This window comes from Miniopterus natalensis, chromosome 12, assembly GCF_054644295.1.
Source record: "Miniopterus natalensis isolate mMinNat1 chromosome 12, mMinNat1.hap1, whole genome shotgun sequence".
NCBI classification, from domain to species: domain Eukaryota; kingdom Metazoa; phylum Chordata; class Mammalia; order Chiroptera; family Miniopteridae; genus Miniopterus; species Miniopterus natalensis.
Genome location: NC_142092.1, coordinates 74,210,337 through 74,231,927, shown reverse-complemented (window position 1 = coordinate 74,231,927; position 21,591 = coordinate 74,210,337). Strand labels below are relative to the sequence as shown.

General features: G+C 58.2%; 1 protein-coding gene and 1 non-coding gene across 4 annotated transcripts; one reads left to right on the top strand and one right to left on the bottom strand.

Annotated features, from left to right (window-relative positions):
- The first annotated feature begins 143 nt into the window (after nt 1–143).
- On the top strand, nt 144–20,904 carry TRAF2 (TNF receptor associated factor 2). Of its 3 annotated transcripts, XM_087823102.1 has the most exons (12): nt 2,929–3,119; nt 3,596–3,682; nt 6,657–6,874; nt 7,482–7,560; nt 7,719–7,817; nt 11,636–11,797; nt 12,834–12,908; nt 14,919–14,993; nt 16,658–16,948; nt 17,348–17,525; nt 17,983–18,131; nt 18,631–20,904. In XM_087823102.1, exons 3-12 carry the CDS (start codon nt 6,687–6,689, stop codon nt 18,847–18,849), a joined length of 1,515 nt encoding a protein of 504 aa, XP_087679228.1. In that variant the 5' UTR covers nt 2,929–3,119; nt 3,596–3,682; nt 6,657–6,686; the 3' UTR covers nt 18,850–20,904. The 3 variants fall into 3 exon arrangements, with proteins under 3 accessions (XP_016067333.1, XP_087679227.1, XP_087679228.1); XM_016211847.2 differs by lacking the exons at nt 2,929–3,119; nt 3,596–3,682 and adding an exon at nt 144–172; XM_087823101.1 differs by lacking the exons at nt 2,929–3,119; nt 3,596–3,682 and adding an exon at nt 716–780.
- On the bottom strand, nt 13,888–13,994 carry LOC148091905 (U6 spliceosomal RNA). Its single transcript, XR_015715465.1, has one exon. It is a non-coding gene; the product is annotated as a U6 spliceosomal RNA (small nuclear RNA).
- Nucleotides 20,905–21,591: the final 687 nt, after the last annotated feature.

Genomic DNA, 21,591 nt, shown 5'->3' with positions numbered 1-21,591 from the left:
GCGCACACGCTGGGAGGCGGGGGAGAAAGCTGACCAATCAACACCCGCTGCGGCTCCTTGCGCGCTCCGGATAGGCTCTTGCATCAGTCCGTCAGGAGGGGTCGCGGGCGGATCGCCGCGGAGGCGGCGGCGGCTGGGCGGGAGCGCAGTTCCTGGCGCGCGGCAACCGTTGGTGAGTGAGGCGCGGAGGTCGACGTCGGGTCGGGGGTCGGGGGTCGAGGGTCAGGTCTCGGGTCGGGGCGCGGACACGCGGCGCCGGGGGGCGCACGGCCGGGAGGACGGGTCGCCGCCGCCCCGCGAGCCTGAGGGGATTTCTCGGGGCGGGGGAACCGGAAACTGAAACTAGGAGTGGGGCCCGCGACGGAAAGTTCGCGAACGCCCGCGGGCTCCGCGCCCGGGATCCACGGCGCGGGGTCCCCAACGCGGGGTCGCGGGCTGGGTCCCGGCGCCCCTCTTCCCCGCCGCGGCCTGCGGGCGCCGCACGGCTCCCCGCGCCCATCCGGGGCCCGCCTGCCGGGGCTTTCCGCCCGGCGCCCGAGCCTCCCGGCCGCCCTCTCCCGTTGCCGCCCCGCAGGCCGGCCCAGGGCCCCCCGCGCCCGCCCCTAACTCCGCCCCGTCCCCCGGCCCGGCTCCGCCGCGCACGCGGCCGGTCCTGGAAGCGCCGGGGGCCGAGGTCACCCGCAGCCCGGCCGCTGCCCCGGAGCCTGAGCGGAGGCCCGAGGCCCTCCCTTTGGGCCCCCGTGAGCCTGGTGCGGTCCCGAGATGAAACTGAGGCCGGAGGTGGGGGCGAGGGCCGTCTGCGCGGGGACCGGGTGCGGGCAGCTGCCCGGGGCACAGAGCCGGGCGTGGGGCGGGAGGCCTGGTCAGGGGTCGGCGCTGACCGCGGCGGGAGGGCCCGGGCCGCTGCTCCCGAGAGCGGCAGGCGCCCCCAGAGCGGGCAGGAGCCCCGAGAGCGGGCAGGCGCCCCCAGAGCGGGCAGGTCCCCCGAGAGCGGGCAGGCGCCCCCAGAGCGGGCAGGTCCCCCGAGAGCGGGCAGGCGCCCCCAGAGCGGGCAGGCCCCCCGAGAGCGGCAGGCGCCCCCAGAGCGGGCAGGAGCCCCGAGAGCGGGCAGGCGCCCCCAGAGCGGGCAGGTCCCCCGAGAGCGGGCAGGCGCCCCCAGAGCGGGCAGGTCCCCCGAGAGCGGGCAGGCGCCCCCAGAGCGGGCAGGCCCCCCGAGAGCGGGCAGGCCCCCCGAGAGCGGGCAGGCGCCCCGAGAGCGGGCAGGCGCCCCCAGAGCGGGCAGGCCCCCCGAGAGCGGGCAGGCGCCCCCAGAGCGGGCAGGTCCCCCGAGAGCGGGCAGGCCCCCCGAGAGCGGGCAGGAGCCCCGAGAGCGGGCAGGTCCCCCGAGAGCGGGCAGGTCCCCCGAGAGCGGGCAGGCGCCCCCAGAGCGGGCAGGCCCCCCGAGAGCGGGCAGGTCCCCCCAGAGCTGGCAGGCACCCCGGCCGGGTCTCGCGAGTGGGGCCGAGTCCCAGCCCACGGCAGCGCGCAGGGCCCCTTGTCGGCCCCTTGTCACCGCAGAGGATCGCAGTGCTCAGCGACTCAGTGGCTAGCTTTAGGTGCAGGTCTCGGCCAACATTTTTTTTCTTCTTTTATAAACCAGCCTTATTGCAGCATAGTTTACATACCGCGGAGTTTACTGTTGTTTTTCAAACGAGCGGAATCCAAAAACTGCTGCCCTCAAAGCCCGTCCCCGCGGCGAGGCCGGCGGTGTTTTCCCACGTCCCGCAGCTGCTCTGCAGCCCCAGCCTCTCCCCTCCCAGCCCCGAGGCGCGAGGTGGGCCCGGCCCTGTGCCGGCTGCCCGCTGGCCTGGGGCAGCCCCGCAGGCGCTTCCCACGCACCCTTCCTGTGTCCCCCCTGCACCCCAGACCTCTGCCACCAGAGGCCGTGCTGTGCCATGTGGCCTTGTCCGCTCCGTGGGTAGTCGCGCCGTCTCCCCAGCACCGTGCAGGCGGCGGCTGGCCGGTGGTGAATGGAGTGCGGGCCATGCTGAAGCCTCTGCCCTCGGCAGGGGTGGGGTGGGGTGGGGTGGGGTGGGGTGGGGTGGGGTGGGGTGGGGTGGACGGGACAGGACCGACGAACTTGCAGCCCTGGTTCTCGCTCCTGCAGTTTCTAGACTTACTGGTGTCTTTCCTGGGACCTGGAAGAACACGTTGCTTCAGCAGTGGGTGGGGGCTAGAGGCAGGATTTACAGAGACCACTTGTGTCTGGGGAGAGCACTTTCTCCAGGAAGAAAAGGGCCTCTCTACCTTGTGATCATGGGGTTTGTGCGCACATACACCCCCCTCCCCGCGGTGGAAACGCCAGGCTGCCCACCAGCAGTCGGTGCACGGACTGACTGTGGCTGGCAGGTGGGTTTCCACGCAGAAGTTTGACAGGGTGGACAGGGAAGCACAGGATGGTCCAGAGAGGAAAATCCAGAAAAAATTACCCACAGACTCCACAGATTTTGCTAAGAACAGGGTGCAGTTTCTGTTGTCCTGGAGTCCAGGCCTGTGCTGGATGCTCCTGTCCTTGATGTGTGCTGGGCGGAGTGTCCACAGGGAGGGCAAGTTACTGTCTCACCCTAGTGCCCCACCCCTGTCCTGAGGAGCTGAGTGGGGCAGGGCAGAGGAAGGCTCACAGAAGCCTCCCAGGGTCTGAGCTGAGATGTGCCCAGCTTCGAGCAGGAGCAGGGTAGAAGGCCCAACAAGGGTGGAGAGGGCATTTGGGGCAGGTGGTCTCGCAGACTGGTTGTGGTTTAGAAGCAAATACACCGTGGGGGTGGGGGTAGGAGGTAGAGTAGGTGACTCAGGTAGAAGGAATGGATGGCACAGATTCCAGGGGCAGGGTGCCCCGCTTTGGACCTGGACCAGTGGTGCGGATTAATGGGTGTCAGAGTCATTCAGTGCACAGGACTGAAGCCTGGGGAGCAGAGAGGGCACTCCTGTACCCGCTGCACAGGCCGGGTCCCTGCCTCTTGGTGCTTACATTCTAGAGGGGACAGGCCTGCAATACCAAGGAGAGAGAGCCGGTGAGGTAGCGAGCTGAACCATCGCAGGAGGGAGGCCCGGCACAGAAGCAGAGGCCCTCCAGCTGGCGGGTAGGGGAGGACAGGTGAAGTTGGGGAAGCCTTGGGGGTCTGAGGGAGGAGCAGAAGTCCTGGTTGCTTGTTCAGGGCCCCCTCTGATGTCGGTTTGGGCAGCACTGGATTGTTGTAACAGTGCAACCTGTCCCTGGGAGGATCATTGACTGACACTGCTCATGTTCCACATCTGTCATACTGTGACGCCCAAAGCTGCAGGGAAATACTGCGTGACAGCCACATGGGAGATGTGCAGGGGCAGGGGTGGGGAAGGGCTTCCATGTCCCCTCCAGCATGTCACCCTTCCTGTACTGAGTTGTGTTCCCCAATTTGGGAGCTCCGAACCCTTCCTGTGGGATTTTTATGAATAGTCAACTCATTGGCCATTGGGGACTAAGTCAATCTGCAGCTCCTGTCCCCTCCCTGGAGTTGGGGTGGGCTGGTGGTGAAAGGGCTTGTGACTAACAGAGATACTCCTCTGTCCCCTCACTCAGGAAGTCCCAGGACCTGGGGAACTCTGTGCCAGGACCTGGGGAGAAGACCAAACAAACATGGATCATATCGCAGTATCGCTTCCCTAGGTAGCTGCTGTCCTGGCGCCCATCACCACAGGGTGACATTGTCTGACCTTGATGCCATGGAACCAAATTACTTCGTAAACACTGCTCTGCATCTGTTAGAAATGCCCTTTTACCAAAGGGCCCCTGTCATGGAAAGTTAGGGCACTTGAGTCTGGAGCTTGTTTTGGGGAAGGGTGTGTGCGAGTCACTCACCTGGATAGAGTTTATAGCTCTGGTTTTTAACCACTTACCTGAGAGAGTCAGAGTTTGGGAAATAAAGCAGAAGCTTGAAAGAACCAGCAGGGCACTTTGGTTCTGGGTTACAGCACTCGTGACATCTGACCCCTTATGGCTACTGCCCCGGGGACAGAACCCCTTCCTGGGCACACGGGGAGCCCTGGGCCCTGTGTGGTTTCAGCCACAGGGAGGCTCAGCCAGGGCCAGAGACACACAGGTTTTCTTCCAGGCTTTGGGTAAGTGTGATGGGGCTGCAGGAGTGGTTGATTTTGGCACAACATCTTTGAGTCTTTGTGCTGTTTTCATTATTATTATTATTTTAATATATCTCTATTGATTTCAGAGAGAGGAAGGCGAGAGAGAGAGAGAGAGAGAGAGAGAGATAGAAACATCAATGATGAGAGAGTCATTGATCGGCTGCCTCCTGCACGCCCCCGACTGGGGATCAGGCCCGCAACCCAGGCATGTGCCCTGACCAGGAACCAAACCCCGATTGCGCGGATCCCAGGTTGACGCTCAACCGCTGAGCCATTCCCAGCCAGGCTCATTATAATTCTTAAAAATTAAAATATAAATGGTAAGTGAGATTTGAATGAAATATTGAGAACTTAAGAACTCCCAGAGCACGTGGGCACCTTTTGCCCGTCTGCCCTGTGGCCAATGCCCTGGTGCTGGATGAGCTCCAACCCCTCCTTCCTGTGTTTCAGGCATCTGTGACCACTAGCAGGCAGGAGCCAACGGAGAGATATCCAGGCCCAGCTGTGTTGGGCCCTTTCCCCATTTTTATCAGTCAAGGGGCCCATTGTTGTGTCTAAAAGGAGTCAGTTGATGGATTCATATGATGGGTTCAGTCTGCTACAGAAGGTGTGGTCAGTTGACCAAAAAGTGGGGCCTTGCTGTGCTTAGGTAGAATGTTGACTGGAAGAATAAAGCTCCATCTGACAACTGCCACAAGAAACTATTCTGTGAGGTTTTCAAAAAAGAACAGCGCCTGCCTAACGTGGCTCAGTGGTTAGAGTTTCGGCCTGAGCACCAAAGGGTGGAGGGTTTGATTCCCAGTCAAGGGCACCTACCTGGGTTGTAGGTTCTATCCCAGGCCCCGGTCGGGGCAGGAGGCAACCAATTGATGTGTCTCTCTCACAGTAATGTTTCCCTCCTCCCTTCTCTTTAAAAATCAATGGAGAAAACATCCTGAGGTTAGGATTAACAGCACACCATCACCCTACCGCTGGCACCCAGCACGGCACCCTTCCTTCTGTTTTACCTGTTGCCCATAGAAAACACGCTGTGGCCTGAGTCCTTCATATTTCATATTGTATTTCATTTAATACAGCAAATGTAAATAGACCGTGGCCTTTCTTTCTAAAAATGGTATGTGAAGTTCCTGCGTCTAATTAGTTTAGAGCAGGGGTTTTAAACCATGCACGGTTTGTGGAATCAGTTTGGTAGCGTGACCAAAAGAAAGGGACAGAGCACATGTGGAGTGCCTGTCCTGCGAGCAGTGCCCCAGTGGCCTTGCTCCAGTGTGCTGTGGGCAGGTCGCAGCGGGATCCCAGATGAGGCTGTGGGTCCTCAGTGGCACCCTGGCCAGTGCTCCTAGCTCATCAGAACTTGAGGGTCTAGATTCTCTGCCAAAAGGCTTTCTTTTTGAGGGCTGCTTTCTAGTGCTCCAAGTGTGTGCCTTGCGGGCTGGAAAGGGTGTGAAAATGTTCCAAACTGTGCAGTGCAGTCGGGGGTAAGGCCTCATTGGTACCAAGTCTAAACACGAAGACTCAAAGTGGCTTTGCCCGACGACATCCCGCTGTCACTGCTTCCTGTGGTGTCAGGCCAACTTAGGACAGCGAGGCAGCCTCAGAACGCCATCGCTGCTCTGCGCAGATCTGTCTCCTGGAAAGGGGTGTCATTTCATAGTGTCCTGGACCCCCACGGGGGCCTGTAGGCAAACCATGCCTGTGTTTCCAGGCATGGGAAGGAAAGCTCTTTGGGTTTTTAGGGGCTGGCGTCTTCCTGGGTCTCGAGTTTTCCAGAGGGAACAGTGCTTTATGCTCAGGGGCTGCTGGACACTTGCCCCTTTCCAAGGGCAACAGGTAGTTTCTTTGGCTTTTTGAGATTGTGAGCATTGGACAGTGAGTTCCATCTGAGGTTTCCGAATCTCTGAATGCTGGGGAATGCCCCCCCCCCAATCACCCATCCTGGTTGCCTTGCTTTGGGGGCCTTCCCAAGCCTGCTGGACAGCAGAGGGTAGCCTTGAAGTGAGAGGCACTGTGGCGACAGTGGGCAGGGCAGAGTGGTGGCACCAAGCTGACGTGGGAGAGACTGCCGGATGCTGCCAGGCTGACAAGACCTGCTGTAGAGGCCATTACCATACAGCAGCACACGTACTGTGGGGCCCTCAGGAGACTGGGGACCGCCGAGCACTAGAGTTAGCAGAGATGGTGTTCTCCGTGCTCAGACACAGGCTGGGTGACACTGAGGACAGCCTGCTGGCCTAGGGGCTGTGGGGTGGGCAGGCGGGTGCCAGCCACGTGGCATGGGCAGGTCGCCACTCCAGCTAAGCCTTGGTTTCCGCATTTGTGACGGGAGAAGGTACTGGGTTGTTTCCCAGGCCTTCCAGAGCTTGTCATGCTTCCCAGATTCTTGACCACCAGTCAGCCTGACGACCCAGAGCCCTGACTGCCAGGCCAGGCATTTTCCCTGAGGGTTACTGTGGAGACGGGCACTTCTCAAGACTGCGGTGACGCACTCTGCTCTTCTTCAGGGCTTGGTGTTCGCGGGGGACAAGGCTTCCATGGCTGCAGCCAGCGTGACCCCTCCCAGCTCCCTAGACGTGCTGCAGCCCGGCTTCTCCAAGACTCTCCTGGGGACCAAGCTGGAGGACAAGTACCTGTGCTCGGCCTGTAAGAATGTCCTGCGCAGGCCCTTCCAGGCGCAGTGTGGCCACCGCTACTGTTCCTTCTGTCTGAGCAGCATCCTCAGGTATGTGGGTGGGATGGGCAGGGGTGGGGTTGGCCGCATGGCTATGCTGGCCGGGGAGGTGGCTCTGGGCAGACTGTGCTCAGGTGAACCCTCGCTGACGGCACAGGGTCACTGCAAACAAGCAGAAGTGAGACCCCGTAGAGATGGGTCCAAGCTGACATTGTGTGGCATGTGGAAGTAACCCTGGGTTACTGGGGTTGGTTTCTGCTGGTCTCCTGTTGCTGGTGTGCACACAGGCAGTTTCACATGTGCACTGGCTGGTGGTGGGTGTGTCGGGCACCTGCTCTAGAGCACAGGCACCTGCTGAGCCCCACGCAGGGCCTGCTGGGCAAGCCTGCAAGGCGGGGGCCCTGCGGCTCGGGGTGCCTGGTGGCAAGGTGAGATGGCCTCTACCTGCTGCGGGTGTGCTCTGAGAGGGAGCGCCTCGTTCACAATGGGGCGATCGTCGGAGGATCACATCTCCTCACTGTTCTGAATGTTTGAACATCATGTTGACGTGTGCTTGTTGCTGACTTGGGGGACAGTGGGGATATGCAGAGTGGCCTGGCTGGCAGATGTGGCCGAGTGTCCTTGGAGTAGGTCTCATGCGGCACCACCCTCTCCCCAGCTCCGGGCCCCAGAACTGTGCTGCCTGTGTGCACGAGGGAATATACGAGGAAGGCATCTCCATCTTAGAGAGCAGCTCGGTGAGTGGCTAAAAGTGTTGAAATGGACAGAAAACATTTCCTCTAATGACACCAATGGCAGATGAAACTTCATCAGCTAGAAATGATCTGCTGCTGCGTCACGTGGGGTAGGCTGCGGGGTTGGGAGGAGGCTTCACCGCAGGCCGCTCTCTCCCCAGGCGTTCCCAGACAATGCTGCCCGCAGGGAGGTGGAGAGCCTGCCAGCCATCTGCCCCACCGATGGCTGTACTTGGAAGGGGACCCTCAAGGAGTACGAGGTAGGGCCTGCCTGTGTACACAGCCTCTGCGAGGCAGTCCCTCGCCGCACACAGTGTGACGGAGCTGTGCGACACCTGCTGGGTTCACCTGTCTTATGTCTGTGGAAGGGGTCCGTTGGCACTTCTAATGTGTCCACTTAGATGCCCACTTGCACGGAGCCCAGACCCGCTCCATGGAGCCCAGGCAGCATGGCCCCAGTTTCCCAGTCTGGAATGATGTGCAGCCCCTGTGTGGGGTGGCAGGGCACGTGCCACCCGAGAGCTGCTGCAGCGAGTCCTGTGCGTGCAGGAAGCCAGCTTTCTCGTTTGGTGGGACTTCTCTGGCAAGTCCTCAGACAAGTGCTTTCCAACTTTGAATTGTGCTGACTTTGGAAATTGCAGAAGTCATCTGCACATTTTCCCCAGGGTCATAGAAAGGCACCTGGCCCATGATGTGCAGTGGCCAGTGTGCATCTCCTCCGTGGCCTATCTGCTGGGCAAGTGGCTTGTGTCCCTGCATTAGCATGCTGGCGTCTGTGTGATGGGTCTGTGCTCATTCAGGGCTCTGGTCACCTCTCTTAATGACTGCCCTTTACAGTGACATCCCAGATGGTTACTGGTACACAAGGGTCACAGTGGCCAATTGCCCACCAGCTAATGCATGGTGTCCAGACCATGGAACATTATCTGGCCATAAAAAGGAAGGAAATCCTGACACAAGCTACAGCGTGGACAGACCCTAAAGACATTGTGCTCAGCAAGATGAGCCACACATAGAAGGACAATCCTATAGGATCCCACATGCATGAGGTCCCTGGAGGAGGCTGAGGCGGAGACAGGAAGTACAGTGGTGGCCTGGTCTGGGGGAGGGTTGTGGTCAGTGGTACAGAGTGACAGACTGGGCTAGGTGAGTGGTGAGGCCAATGCCTTGGTATCACCAGGACAGCCCAGTTGGTGAGGCTGGGGAGCCATTTGTGTGGGACCCAGGTTCCTCCATGGTTAGCTGAGCTCCTGCAGGGCTACCCAGGCCACGGGCAGGGCTGGGAATGAGCCACCTTGGCAGTGGACAGCAGAGAGGGGTGGGGGGCATTGGCCGTTGGGTCTGCATCAGTATCCTAGGTTCTTGGCAGGCTCTCCTTTCTGCTTCTGGCCTGTGCACTGTGCTCACTCTCTGGACCATCTTGATGTCTTGATGGCATGGTCTTCGGGCTCTTGGGGAGGAGTTCTGGGGTGCAGGTGAGGAAATGCACTAGGTCCTGGGAGTGGAGCAGCTCTGGACTCTTGCACCCTTCTGTGCCTTTCTGGGAGTGAGGGACTTCTGCCTGTGGTTGTAGCTGCCCAGGGCCACTGTGCTCACCTGCACAGATAGGTGATGTTGCTACATCCAACCCTCAGCTGTTACTGCCCAGGTGACTAGAGAGGCCTTGGAGTCAGGGTCTCTCCTGAGAGGGCAGGCCATGTAGGGTGTGCAGTACTGTGCTGCCTTTTGAGAGGACCAAGACCCCTGGGGACTAACCCCCACTACTGATTCCTCTGGGGTTTCTGCCGCCTCCAGGCCTGTGGTGTGGGCGATGGCTTCATGGGCCTCTGGCTGAGGGCAGGGACCACAGCCAGCCCTGGGCTCTTGCCATGGCCGGCAGGCATGCAGGCTGGAAAGTCCCTGGCTGTCCCCAGCTCTGGAAAGTCCCTGAGAGCTGGGTTTGGTCATGTGGGAGGTGGTGCTGCTCTGGGACACTTGCTGGCTGTGGCCTTTGATAAATTGATGAAACCTCCCCCCGGCTGTCAACGCCGCAGGCCTCGGTGCACAGGTGCCCCCCACCTCTGCCAGAGCTGGAGCCCTAATGTCATCCCTGAGCTGGCTCGGTTATCCTTGAGGTTGCTCAGAGTTAGGGTGTGTTGTGAGATGCTCGTACCACGGCCCAGTCAGATGAATGTGGAAAGATAGGAGAGACCCTGCTTAGCCTTTGAATGTTTTTCCGCTGCAGTGACGTCTAGTATTTTCTAAGAACTCAGGTGTTTGTGGAGCCTGCTGGGTGCTCATCGTGGCGATAACCTGCACGGCCAGCTGCTCTGGAGTGAGAGGGGCTGAGAGAGGCCGTGGCTGGCAGAGAGGCGAGTGTGCTCCATCTCTGCTATTTGCTTAAATGTCTAGTTGGAATTTTGGTTGAATAAACGTTGCTTTCTCTGACACATGGTTCTTTCTGAAGGTCTCCTGAGGGGGGGAGCTGACACAACTGGTTCAGGCCCGTGCAGTGGTGGCACAGCATCCCCACTGTGGACACGGACCTGGGGCGGTGGGCAGGTGTGGTCCACAATGGCCCACGTGCCCTTCTCCCCTTGTGTAGTGCCTGCACTCTACATGGTCCTTTCAGTCGGCCCACGTCCCCCGAGGAGTTTGTCTTGCTGAGAGCACACTCTTAGGGAGCCCACAGGCCCTAATTATAGGTGCTGCACCAAGATATATTTTTTTAACCCTTTTTTAGCCAGAGGATATTTTTTCCATTGCTTTTCAGAGAGAGTGGAAGGGGTGGGGGAGAGACCGATGTGAGAGAGACGCATTGGTTGGTTGCCTTCTGCATGCGCCCCAATAGAGGACCAGATCGAGCCTGCACCTGAGGTGCATGCCCTTGGCCATCCAGCCCGGGACCCTTCATTCCACAGGCAGACACTCTTAACCGCTGAGCCACACTGGCCAGGGCTGCACTGAGATCTTTGCTGAGGCCCCTCTGGTTTTGTTGGAGTGGCTGCTCTGTGCTCAGTGTGGCCCAGGCTGGGCCCTGCCCCCAGTGCTGGCAGGGCAGCAGGATCCATAGAATAGAGGTCCTGACCCCCTGGGGGAGCCTGTGGCCCAACTTGGGGAAGAACTGACCTGTCCTCCCAGTTGCCTCTGAGGCTTCAGGTTCTCTACTGACCCACTTGGCTCCCAGCCTTTCTCACCCTCCCCTCCAGTCCGAGTGGTCATCCCAGGTCCCTCAGTACCCTCAGGGTCTCCCTGTTGGCTCATTCACAGCAAAGCAGCAACCTGAGGCTGGTCTGAACTTGGGTCCCTCAGATTCCTGACTCCTGAGACCCGAGCCGGCCCCTCCCTCCTCGACCTTCTCCCGTGCTGCCCTGGCTCATCCTGGGTTGCTCCCAGGCCTCCCCTCACCTGACCCTTGCAACCTGTAACCCAGAGAGTCCCAGGCTGGGACGCTGCCTCCCTCAGACAGGCCTTAGGGCCTTCCTAGCCATGTCACCCTGTACCGCCGGCTCTGGAAGGTGGGGCTCACCAGCTCTAGGTGTGGAGTGGCAATGAGTGGTAGGCTCCTGAGTGTCTTCTCTGCTTCTTGCTCTGGCCCCATGGCCCCTTCTCATAGCCATTGACTCTGGTCACTCCTCTGCCTTCTGTCCTGGCCGGCTGGCGCCCAGCTGGCTTTGTCCCTGTGTCACCGGCTGTGGCTCTCCTGCCCCCTCTGGTGCCCTCCCACTTTTCCTGCCTTTCTGCACCTGTCCCCATCCCCACCCTGTCGGCCCCTCTCACTCTCTGGCTATGGTCCTATGGTCTCCAAATATCACTCAGAGCAGTCCCCTCTGTACCCCATGGTCAGGCATCGGGAGGGACATTCTTGGGGTTGTGGTGTGGGTAGGGTGCCACCAGCTGGAATAGGTCCTTACCTCTGACCCGGAGCAGAGGTATTGGAGGGATTTTGATTCTCAGAACGTGGGTGGTAGCCCTTGCTGGCACTGTGGGGCTCCTGAAGCAGGAGCCACAGCTGGGTGGCACCCGCAGGGTGGGCGCAGCGTGGCTGCCACCATGTCCTGCATGCGCTCTGTGGACACCTTGCTTCCTCTGTTGCCAGAGTTGCCATGAAGGACACTGCCCGTTCATGCTGACCGAGTGCCCGGCGTGCAGGGGCCTGGTGCGCCTGTGCGAGAAGGCACGCCACGTGGAGCAGGAGTGCCCCGGGAGGAGCCTCAGCTGCCCGCACTGCCGGGCCCCCTGCTGCTGGGCCGACGTGACGGTGAGGCAGCGAGCAGCCAGCTCAGTGTGCTGCTGGGGCTGTGCGGCGGGAGACCCTCAGTGGGGAACTTGGTTGGGTGTGGGGTCAAAGCCAAGTCATTTTAGGAAGCTGTATTATTTCAGGAAAGTTCACACACAGGAGGGTAGCGCAGATCCCATCACCTTACAGGGTATGTCAGTGTCACCCCACGCCAGGCTGAGTCCGGCCTCCAGGCTGTTACTAGACCACTCCCCTATTTTGTGTTTCATCCAAAAATTCTCCCGTGCGCCTTGTTTGTGCAGACCTCTCTGTGTCACCACCATGTCTAAACTTGAGGGCAACTCCTTATCGTTGCTTGTCACACGCTCGCTCTGTGTGTCTGAGTGTCTGTGCTGGTCACTGATTGTCACCAGGACCCAGACAGTCCTGCCTGTGTTTTGCTGATACAACTGCGAGGCCTGTCTTCCTCTCCAGTGGTTTCCTAGGGGTTTTTGTTCACCATTTGTTTGTTGAAGAGGTTGGCCAGTTTGCCTTGGCTGATTGCATCCCTGAGGTATCCTTAACGCGTTCCTCTGTTCCCTCTTTCCATAAACTGTTAGATCTTGGAGACCTGGTCAGGGCCAGCATGTCAGGTGGACTCCAGGAGCCTTGCAGCATCTACAGGGTCTTAGGGATGTTCCAGCTGGTCTGTCACCAGAAAGTCCCTCCATTCTCGGCTAGGCCACCTCAGCCATCTCCATCCCACATGGCCCTGTCTTAGTCAGGACTGCAAGTGGTCCCACTCCTCTGAAAGTCTCTGTTAGCAACTCGTCTTTGTTGTGTTGCTCCGGATGCCACCAGATGAGAGGAGGGTCTAATATCTCTGAGATTCCCACAGGGCCTGCAGGACCCGCCAGTGTCTAGCACCATCATGGGGTTGGGGTCTTGGGGAACCACAGGCCCCCTGGAGCTGAGGACAGTGACGCCAAGCACAGCATGACCAGGTGCTAGGCGTGGTGCCAGCATCAGCATATCCCCAGTGTCCCACCCCTAACGCTCCTGACCGCTTCTCTTTAAGGCGCACCACGAGGTCTGCCCCAAGTTCCCCTTGACTTGCGATGGCTGTGGCAAGAAGAAGATCCCACGTGAGAAGGTAAGTTGTGTCCTGGTGCCTCTGAGATCAGCAAGGATGGTGTAAGCCTTGGCTGTGAGGGGCCTGTGCTGCGTGCTGTGGGATTACGACCTGGCGCCCCAGGGAGAAACGATGGCCTGTGTGTGGGTCACCTGTGGGCTACTCTTCTGTTACACTGTCAGTGATGGAAACAACCACACCTGGCGGTGGTAGAGTACACAGTATTTCCTTTGAACATTCCTGAGGTTCAAGCGTGCTGGGTGGCCGCCTCCCTATCCCAGCCCCTCCGTCCCACAGTGCAGGTTCAGGTTACAAGCAGTAGGAATCCTGGCTCTGTTTTAAGAGAAAATTCACCCTGGGTTTGTACTGATCTCTCAGTTCAGTTTTTTACCTCCCAAATCTAATATTCTTCCTGCTACAGAAGATCTTAGTCCCTGATGATCTGGGAACAGTGTTCATGGTGTCGTCTGGCTGTGTAATCATCACTGTGGCGCCCGCAGGCTCGCTGCTCTGGGAGGGTATGCGTCTGTGTGGTCTCGTCACGAGTGTTCTCCACTGAGCAGACAAGCTGCTGGGTCAGCCTGCCATTCAGCTCACTTGTCCTTTTGCTTTTGAGTTTTTAAGATGCTCTTTTAAAAAACTGCCTTGTAGCAGTTTTTGTAAAATAGTCACAGCTCCAAAGTGAAAACTAGAAAAAGGCTTTCTGAGACGTCAGAGGGAGATGCAGGTGGTTTGTCAGCTCAGACCCAGGCATTCAGAAACCTGCACCCTGTCAGCCAAGAGAATACCTGGGTCTCCAACCTGCCAGCAGGGTGTCGGGTCAGCGCTCCGGGTCTCACCCTGGTGACTGGGAGGACCATGTTGGGGCGACTGGAGTTGTGTTCTCCTGCATGAGCCTGGTTGAGCGCTTTCGCTTCATGTTTGTTGGTGTTTCTCTTACGTTTGATAAGAATTCGCAGCTCCTGCCTACTTTTTAAAAAAATTTATCTTTATTGTTGAGAGAAATATGAAACGCTTCACGAATTTGCGTGTCACCCTTGCGCAGGGTCCATGCTAATCTTCTCTGTATCGTTCCAATCTTAGTACATATGCTGCCAAAGCAAGCACTCCTGCCCACTCCTTGGCGGAGCTTCTGGTCTGTCTTTACTGTTTGGGACTCTGTGTTAGGGCCTTTTGCACTTTTGCTTGCTTCCTGGTGGTTTTGCTTCGGGAGCACTGTCAAGGTTTCTCCTGCAGTTTCTGATTGTGATTCAGAGGGGGGACTTTTTCGCTCTGGAGGTTGGGTTTTCTCACATCCCAGGTCCCTGGTGGGTGGCGTAGGAGGGACCACTTCTGGGTGTCCTGCCGCTGCTCCACCTGTGGGAATGTGAGCCTGTTTTCGCCCTCCCTGAGCCCAGGTGCTGCGTGTCTGCTCAGCAGCCTCTCTGTTCAGCTCCATGGGTCTTATGTTGTCCTGCACCAACACCACACTAGGTCAGTGTCGTTGCCTGGTCCCCTCTTTATTCTGGGCTCCGGGGAAACCAGCTTCTGGCTCCAGGGCCTGGGGCCTTGGACACGCTGCACCCCAAGACTATGGTGGAGGGACCAGGATCTCCACAGGTGTCCTGAGGTGTTGGTCCCAGGCTGCACCCACCTCGGTTATGGCCACTGTGAGCATATGTGTGTGTATTGTATGTAAGTGCATGTGAGTGTCTATGTGGGGGGGATGTGTGCAGGTGTGAGTGCCGGTGTGTGCATCTGTGTGTGTGTGCCATTGTGGGTGTGTGCAGATGTATGCGAGCACATGTGTCAGCATGTGTGTGCAAGCATGTGTGAGTGCCTGTGTGTATGTACAAGTGCGTGTGTGTGTCTGGAAGCATGTTTGAGTGTGTGTCTGTGTGTGTGTGCAGGTGTGTGTACATCTTTGGCCTTGGAAGTGGGCTCTTGGGTTTTGGTCAGACAAGAGTGCAGAGGTGGGGTGGGGTGGGCCAGTGACCCTTGTGAGCTCTGACCTGGCCCAGAGGTGCAGCATCTGACGCCACGGCCTTCTAGTTTCAGGACCACATCAGGACCTGCGGCAAGTGCCCAGTGCCCTGTCGGTTTCACGAAGTCGGCTGCCCCGAGATGGTGAGTCCAGGTCCTCCTGAGTCCCCGCCTCCTGCACCAGGTGCCCCCTTCCTGAACCTGGTTTTCAGTGGCCCCCACCAGCCTCCTATTCGCTCCCACTGCCCTAGTTGCCTGTCCTTCGCTACCTGGCCCTCAGGTTCCCAGGCTTAAGCCCCAGGCTGCCCTGCTCACTCTCTTCCCACTGATCTCCACCTCTGGTGGCCCCAGCCCTAACCACCCCCATCCGCTGAAAGCACCCAGTGCCTCGCACCTCCCTGACACCCCCTTGGCATCTCATACCTCAGGCACAGGCCAGTCTTCCACCTCACCCAAAATGAGTACCTGGGTTCACCCAGCCTCACTGGCTAAATGTCCAGCAGTCATTCTTGACTCTCTTGTCTGCTATGTCACGTCCAGTGAGCCGGATGGTCCTGCACTCTTCCTAGCAACAAATAGGTCCGGGACCCCACCTGCCTCCCACCTCCCCAACTCACCTCTGAGGCCTGCATGGTTCTTCCTGTGTGACCTTGGCTCCCGCTGCCTGTGACCTCCTCTCTGCTGCAATTACTGGCCTGGCCATCCTCCAGCACACTGACCTCCTCCTACCCAAACTGACCTCATTGGTCTGACCCTGGATCTCAGGCCCCAAGCATAGCAACAACTGGCTTTTTTTTTAAAATCTGTACTCAAGTATACTTCCTCCATTGCTTTTTCCAGAAAGAGTGAAAGGGAGGGAAGGAGGAAGGGAGAGAGAGAGAGGAAAACACTGACGTGAGAGAGACACATTGATTGGTTGCCTCGGGCATACACCCCGACTGAGGCCGGAGATTGAGCCTGCAACCGAGCACATGCCTTTGATCAGGAATTGAACCCAGGACCCTTCAGTCCGTAGGCCGATGCTCTAACCACTGGGCAAAACCGACTAGGGCAACAGTTGGCTTTTTAATTTTTTATTTAAATATATTTTTATTGATTTCAGAGGGAGGGAGAGGAAGAGAAAAAGAGAAACATCAATGACTACAGAGTCATTGATCGGCTGCCTCCTGCACGCCCCCGACTGGGGATCGAGCCCACAACCCGGACGTGTGCCCTGACCGGGAATCCAACGGAGATCTCCTAAATCCTAGGTCAATGCTCAACCACTGAGCCACGCCTGGCCAGGGAACAGTTGGCTTTTTTAAACCATCCATGTACAGCAGTCCCCACAGCTCCCTGGAATGCCTGGGGGCTCCTGTCTGAGGACCATGGGGTTGGCTCCTTGGGGTGGGGGTGCCTCACATGCAGGTTCCTTGTTTCTTTCTTCTTTTGATTTGTTGAGTGTCAGACTATCTGAAATTTGTTGTGGACATTTGGAAGAAACACGGCTGCAAAGTCAGATCTGTGGAGCAAAGACTATCCAAAGAGGCTTCTTTTTATTGCCCTCCCTCCAGCCCCGGGGGGTGTTCCTCCTGTCACTGTAAATATAGGCCAGCAAGTGAGTAGGAAGGTTTGTGTGTGAAACACGACCGACTTCCGACAGTGACAATGAAACGTGGGCAGGCAGATGGGTGGAAAGGTCACTCATATATGTTGCCACCTCGCTTTCCGGCACCTGTGTGCTCTGCCGAGGCCATGTGTGTGGCGGAGCCGGGTCAGGACTGAGCACAGGTGTGGAGGAGGGCAAGTGCCCTGTGTGGTCTCTGCAGGTGGAGACCGAGAAGCAGCAGGAGCACGAACTGCAGCAGCTCCGGGAGCACCTGGCCATGCTGCTGGGCGTACTCCTGGAGGCCAAGCACCTGTCCCTGGGCCCGGGGCCAGAGCTCTCCAAGGCTGCGGAGCTCCTGCGGAGGTGTGAGGCCTTGGAGAGGAAGACTGCCACCTTTGAGAACATTGTGTGTGTCCTGAACCGGGAGGTGGAGAGGGTGGCCATGACTGCTGAGGCCTGCGGCCGGCAGCACCGGCTGGACCAAGACAGGATTGAAGCCCTGAGTAATAAGGTTTGTGCCCGGGGCTGGGGTGGCCTCCTCGAGCCAGGACTTTGGGGACAGTGCCTGGACCCCCAGCTCGGTGTTGGCCTCTGCCTCCCTCTCTGAACAGAGCCCCTTCCTGAGCCCATTCACGCACGGACCCGACTCTGGGGGCAGAGGGAGCCATGGGACGTGTGCTTGCAGTCTGTCAGGACAGCCTTCGAACCCCAGGCCGAGTGGGGTCTCCTGGGGATGGGGCTGACCTGAGAGAGGCTGACCCAGGGGAGCCTCAGGAGCACGGGGAGACAGGAGAGCTGGGCGTGGTGGTGGTTTTACAGCCCCTTCCTGTGAGATGGAAGGAGGTCTCCACAGAACAGCGTGGAGCAAGCCCACGACCCCTCATCCTTCTGGGGCTCCATGTGCCCCCAGGTGCAGCAGCTGGAGAGGAGCATTGGCCTGAAGGACCTGGCAATGGCCGACCTGGAGCAGAAGGTTCATGAGATGGAGGCATCCACCTTCGATGGGGTGTTCATCTGGAAGATCTCGGACTTCGCCAGGAAGCGCCAGGAGGCTGTGGCTGGCCGCATACCAGCCATCTTCTCCCCAGGTATTGTTCCCCAGCTACTGCTATCCTGGGTGTCCATGTCCCATCCCCACCCCACCCCCAGGCTGGGGTCTGTCCCTGGCTCATGCCAGGAGCCTGCTATGCCTCCCTGAGAGCAGGGGTGGGTGACTAGTCCTCCCTGTAGTGGGAGCCCCCACCAGGACTCGGCTCCTTGCCCCTTGCAGTCACTGTCCCCCATCTCAACACGGCCACCAGGAGGGCAGCTGCACCAGGCGGGACCCCCCCACACCAGGCCTATTCTTCTGTACACCCCATGTCCAGCTGCTGGCTGTTCTCATACCCCCTTTTCAATGCCCAGTTTGTGGGTCTCCTAGAGGGCAGTATGCAGAGGGAGGTGGAGGAAGAGTCTGTCCTCTGTCCCTCAGGGGAGGCGACCGGGTGGGCCTTGCCTCTGTGGTGCCCCTGCCTCACCCTCCACTCACCCCCTAATCCCCCACAGCCTTCTACACCAGCAGGTACGGCTACAAGATGTGCCTGCGTGTGTACCTGAATGGGGATGGCACCGGGCGTGGCACACACCTGTCTCTCTTCTTTGTGGTGATGAAAGGCCCCAACGACGCCCTCCTGCGCTGGCCCTTCAACCAAAAGGTGCGCCAGTAGTCCTGCGGCTGCAGTGGGGCCCTGGGTGCCTGCAGGCTGGCGAGGTTGTTGGGCTGGTGCTGGGGCTCCTTGCCCCAGACGTGTATGTGGGCACTATCACTGAGCACTCTGGTAGTCACCAGCTTCACTGCCACTTGGACCAGCAGTGAGAAATTTGGCCTGGGAGAGCCTGTTTCCAAGGGGGGACCTTTTCCTGTGGAGTGATGCACCCCTGAAACCTTGAGATTTAGGGATGAGGTTTGCCAGAACTGCGCTCGCAGGAGGAGGCAGAGCAAAGGGTGAGGGTGGCCTCTCCTGAAATGGGCTATTCCTTGGGTGTGGACATCATTAAGCAAACACATGAGCTGATACAGGTCGATAGCACTAGGCTCAGCCTCGGGGCCCAGTGTCCATGGACAGAAAAATGCCAAAACGGGCAGTCACCCAGAGGGGCTGACCAGTGGGTGGCAGTCAGGCTCATGCTGTCCCTCCTGCACTCTCCTCCCAGGTGACCCTCATGTTGCTTGACCAGAACAACCGGGAGCATGTGATTGATGCCTTCAGACCCGATGTGACCTCATCTTCTTTCCAGCGGCCAGTCAGTGACATGAACATTGCAAGCGGCTGCCCCCTCTTCTGCCCTGTCTCCAAGATGGAGGCCAAGAATTCCTATGTGCGGGATGATGCCATCTTCATCAAGGCCATCGTGGACCTGACAGGGCTCTAGCCACCTTCAACTAGGTCAGGTCAGGGGCAGCCTGGCCAGCGTCTTGGTGACAGCAACCATGCTGGGCCTGGGCCTCGCTGTGGTGGGCAGGAGCTGAGTTCAGGTCCTGTCCCGCGGGGAAGGAGCCACCTCCAGGGGAGGGCGCTCAGCCCCAGGTCATGGCTGGGCCGTGGACCTGGAGAGCTTACCGCAGGCTGTCCTGTGGGTGCTCGGAGCTCTTGCCATGCAGCAGGAGCAGCTGGGCAGGTGAGCAGAGGGCAAGCGGGTTGCAAGGGGAGGGCCACCCCAACTAGGAGCCCCAGTGCCTGGTCCCACCCTGTGGCCCTGGAGAGAAGGGACAGTCTAGGGCCTGGCCGTGGTCTGAGGGGACCTGCTCTGCCAGCCTGGCCAGGCCAGGGGGCAGGGAGGGGCCTCGGCCTTAGAGCATCCTGTCAGCTTGCCCCTGTGGCATGTGCAGGGTGCACACTCAGTCTCCGCAAGAGATATGTCAGCTGCCCCGTCAGGCTGCGGGAAAGTTGTCATTAAATCGTTACACCTCTGTGATTAAGTGGTGTCCATTGGCTCCAGCCTTGGTGGTGGTGGACTTGCAGGGGCTCCTTCCTGGCCTCACAGCCTGGCCTGCATCTCCAGCTCCCCAAGTAGCTCTGTGGGTTCCCTGACACTCCAGCTCACTCCTGCAACATGGTGAAGCTGGCGGCTCTTTCTTCTGGAATGTTCTTTGCCAGCTGTCTCCTCCCTCAGACCTTCCAGGGGCTGCCTCGAGAGCAGTTCTGGGCCTGCCCCACCCTATGGAGCATGCAGGGACCCCAGCTGGGGGAGCAACCAGTGGCTTTGTTGGTGTTTGGGGACCTGACAGCAACATTGCCCCTCCCTCCCCCAAACCAGGACTTCTCTGGGCGCCAGCAGCCGCAGACCCCTGGGGTAGCCTGGCCACAGGTGGACCTCAGTAGATCCGGGTCAGGCCTCAGCCTCTGGGGTGAGGACGGGTGGCTGTCCTTATTTTTGGGACCTGTGAGCCAGGCTGGCACAACTGCCTGGGCATCTTCAGAGAGAACCCTTAACATCTGACTGCCCTTGACACTGTCACTGTCTCTCTGGGGAAGTTAAAGGACAGAAAAGCAGAGAGAATGATGAAATAAGCATGTGTGTCCATCCCTGGATCCACACATGGGAGCTGTTGCACCTGAAGCACCTCCTTAGCTCCAGGCACCATCTTCAGCAGTTTGCTGGGCTTAAATTTTCTTTCACTGTTTCTTTATCCACAAACAAGACTATTGCACTTTTAAAATGTGTTAAGACTCAGACTGAATCATCGACAGGTAGCTGTTTCCCTCCCTTGGGTTTTAAAACCTGTCATGCTGGACCGTGAGTTCCCTGGATGCCTGGCTTTGGTGGGGACTGTAGTGCAAGCAGGTGTCTGCTCCTCCAGGACCTCGGAGAATAGCCAGTCTGTCCTTTCTGTCGTTTGTTGGTCTTGTCTATCTGGTTCTCGGTGGCACTGTGGAACTGTGTGGTGATACTGCCAGGTCACACAGAAAGTGCAGTTTAAATTCTGCAACTATTTTCCAGAGCAGCTGCGGGGTCTGAATGTGTCACTCACACTCTTTCGCGCACACACAAACAACAAATGCACACTTTGAAGCTCTGACCCCAAGGTGAAGGTGTTGGGAGGTGGGCTTTTGGGAGGTGATTAGGTTGTGAGGGTGGGGCCCCCGTGATGGGATCAGTGCCCTTATGAGAGGGACCCACAGAGCTCACCCATCCTGTGAGGACACCTTGAGATCTGCCACCTGAATGAGGGTTGTCCCCACCTTGCTGGCACGTGACCTCAGTCCTCAGCCTCCAGCACTGAGGGCTGTTGTTTGTAAGCCCCCAGCCTCTGCTGGGTGGTGGTTGCAGCCCCAGTGGACCAAGGTGGCAGCTGGACCCCTTCTTGTTCCCGCCTGTCCTCGTGGGCAGTGTGTGTGCTTGTGTGTGTAACAGGTGTGGGTTCTGTCTGGGTTTTAATTTGCACATCTCTAATGTCTAATAACGTTGAATATCTTTTTTGGTGAAGTGTGTGTTTGTTTCTTTTGCTCATTTTTAACCTGAGTTGGTCATTTTCTTACTGCCGAGTTCTGAGTCAGTTATATAGTCTGGGTGCGGGTTTTGCTGGGTATCTGGTTTATAACTTTCCTCTCAGTCTGGTTTTTCATCCTCTTAAAGTGTTTTCAGAACCACCTTGTCTGTACCTACAAAAAGCCCTGCTGGGGTTCAGGGGAACCGTGGTAAATATGGAGAGCTGCTTAGGGAAAACTGACACCTGTGCCTTCTCCCTGTCCATGAACATGTTTGTAGTTAGGTCTTTGGTTCCATTTATCATCAGTTTGCAGAATTCCAGGTACATGCCCTGTGTTTTGTTAGGTTTAGGCCTAAGCATTGCTTTCTTGTTTAGCTAATGTAAAAGGTCTTGATTTTTTAGTTTTGGTTTCCGATTGTATTTTCCTAGTGTTAGAAGCGTGTTTGTTGAGTTACACTCATGTTCTGTAAGCTTCCCAAACGCACTTCCTGGTTCTAGGAGGTGGTTGGATTTTTTTGTAGATTGTGGAGGGTTTTATGTCTCAACAGTTATGTCACCTGTGAATAGGGACAGTGTCATTCCTGTGTCCCAGCCTGTGTGCCTGCCATTTCTCGTTCTTGCCTTGTTCCGCAGTGAGAGTGACAGGGTAGAGGGCGGGCTCTGCCTGGTTCCCCAAGTCTGAT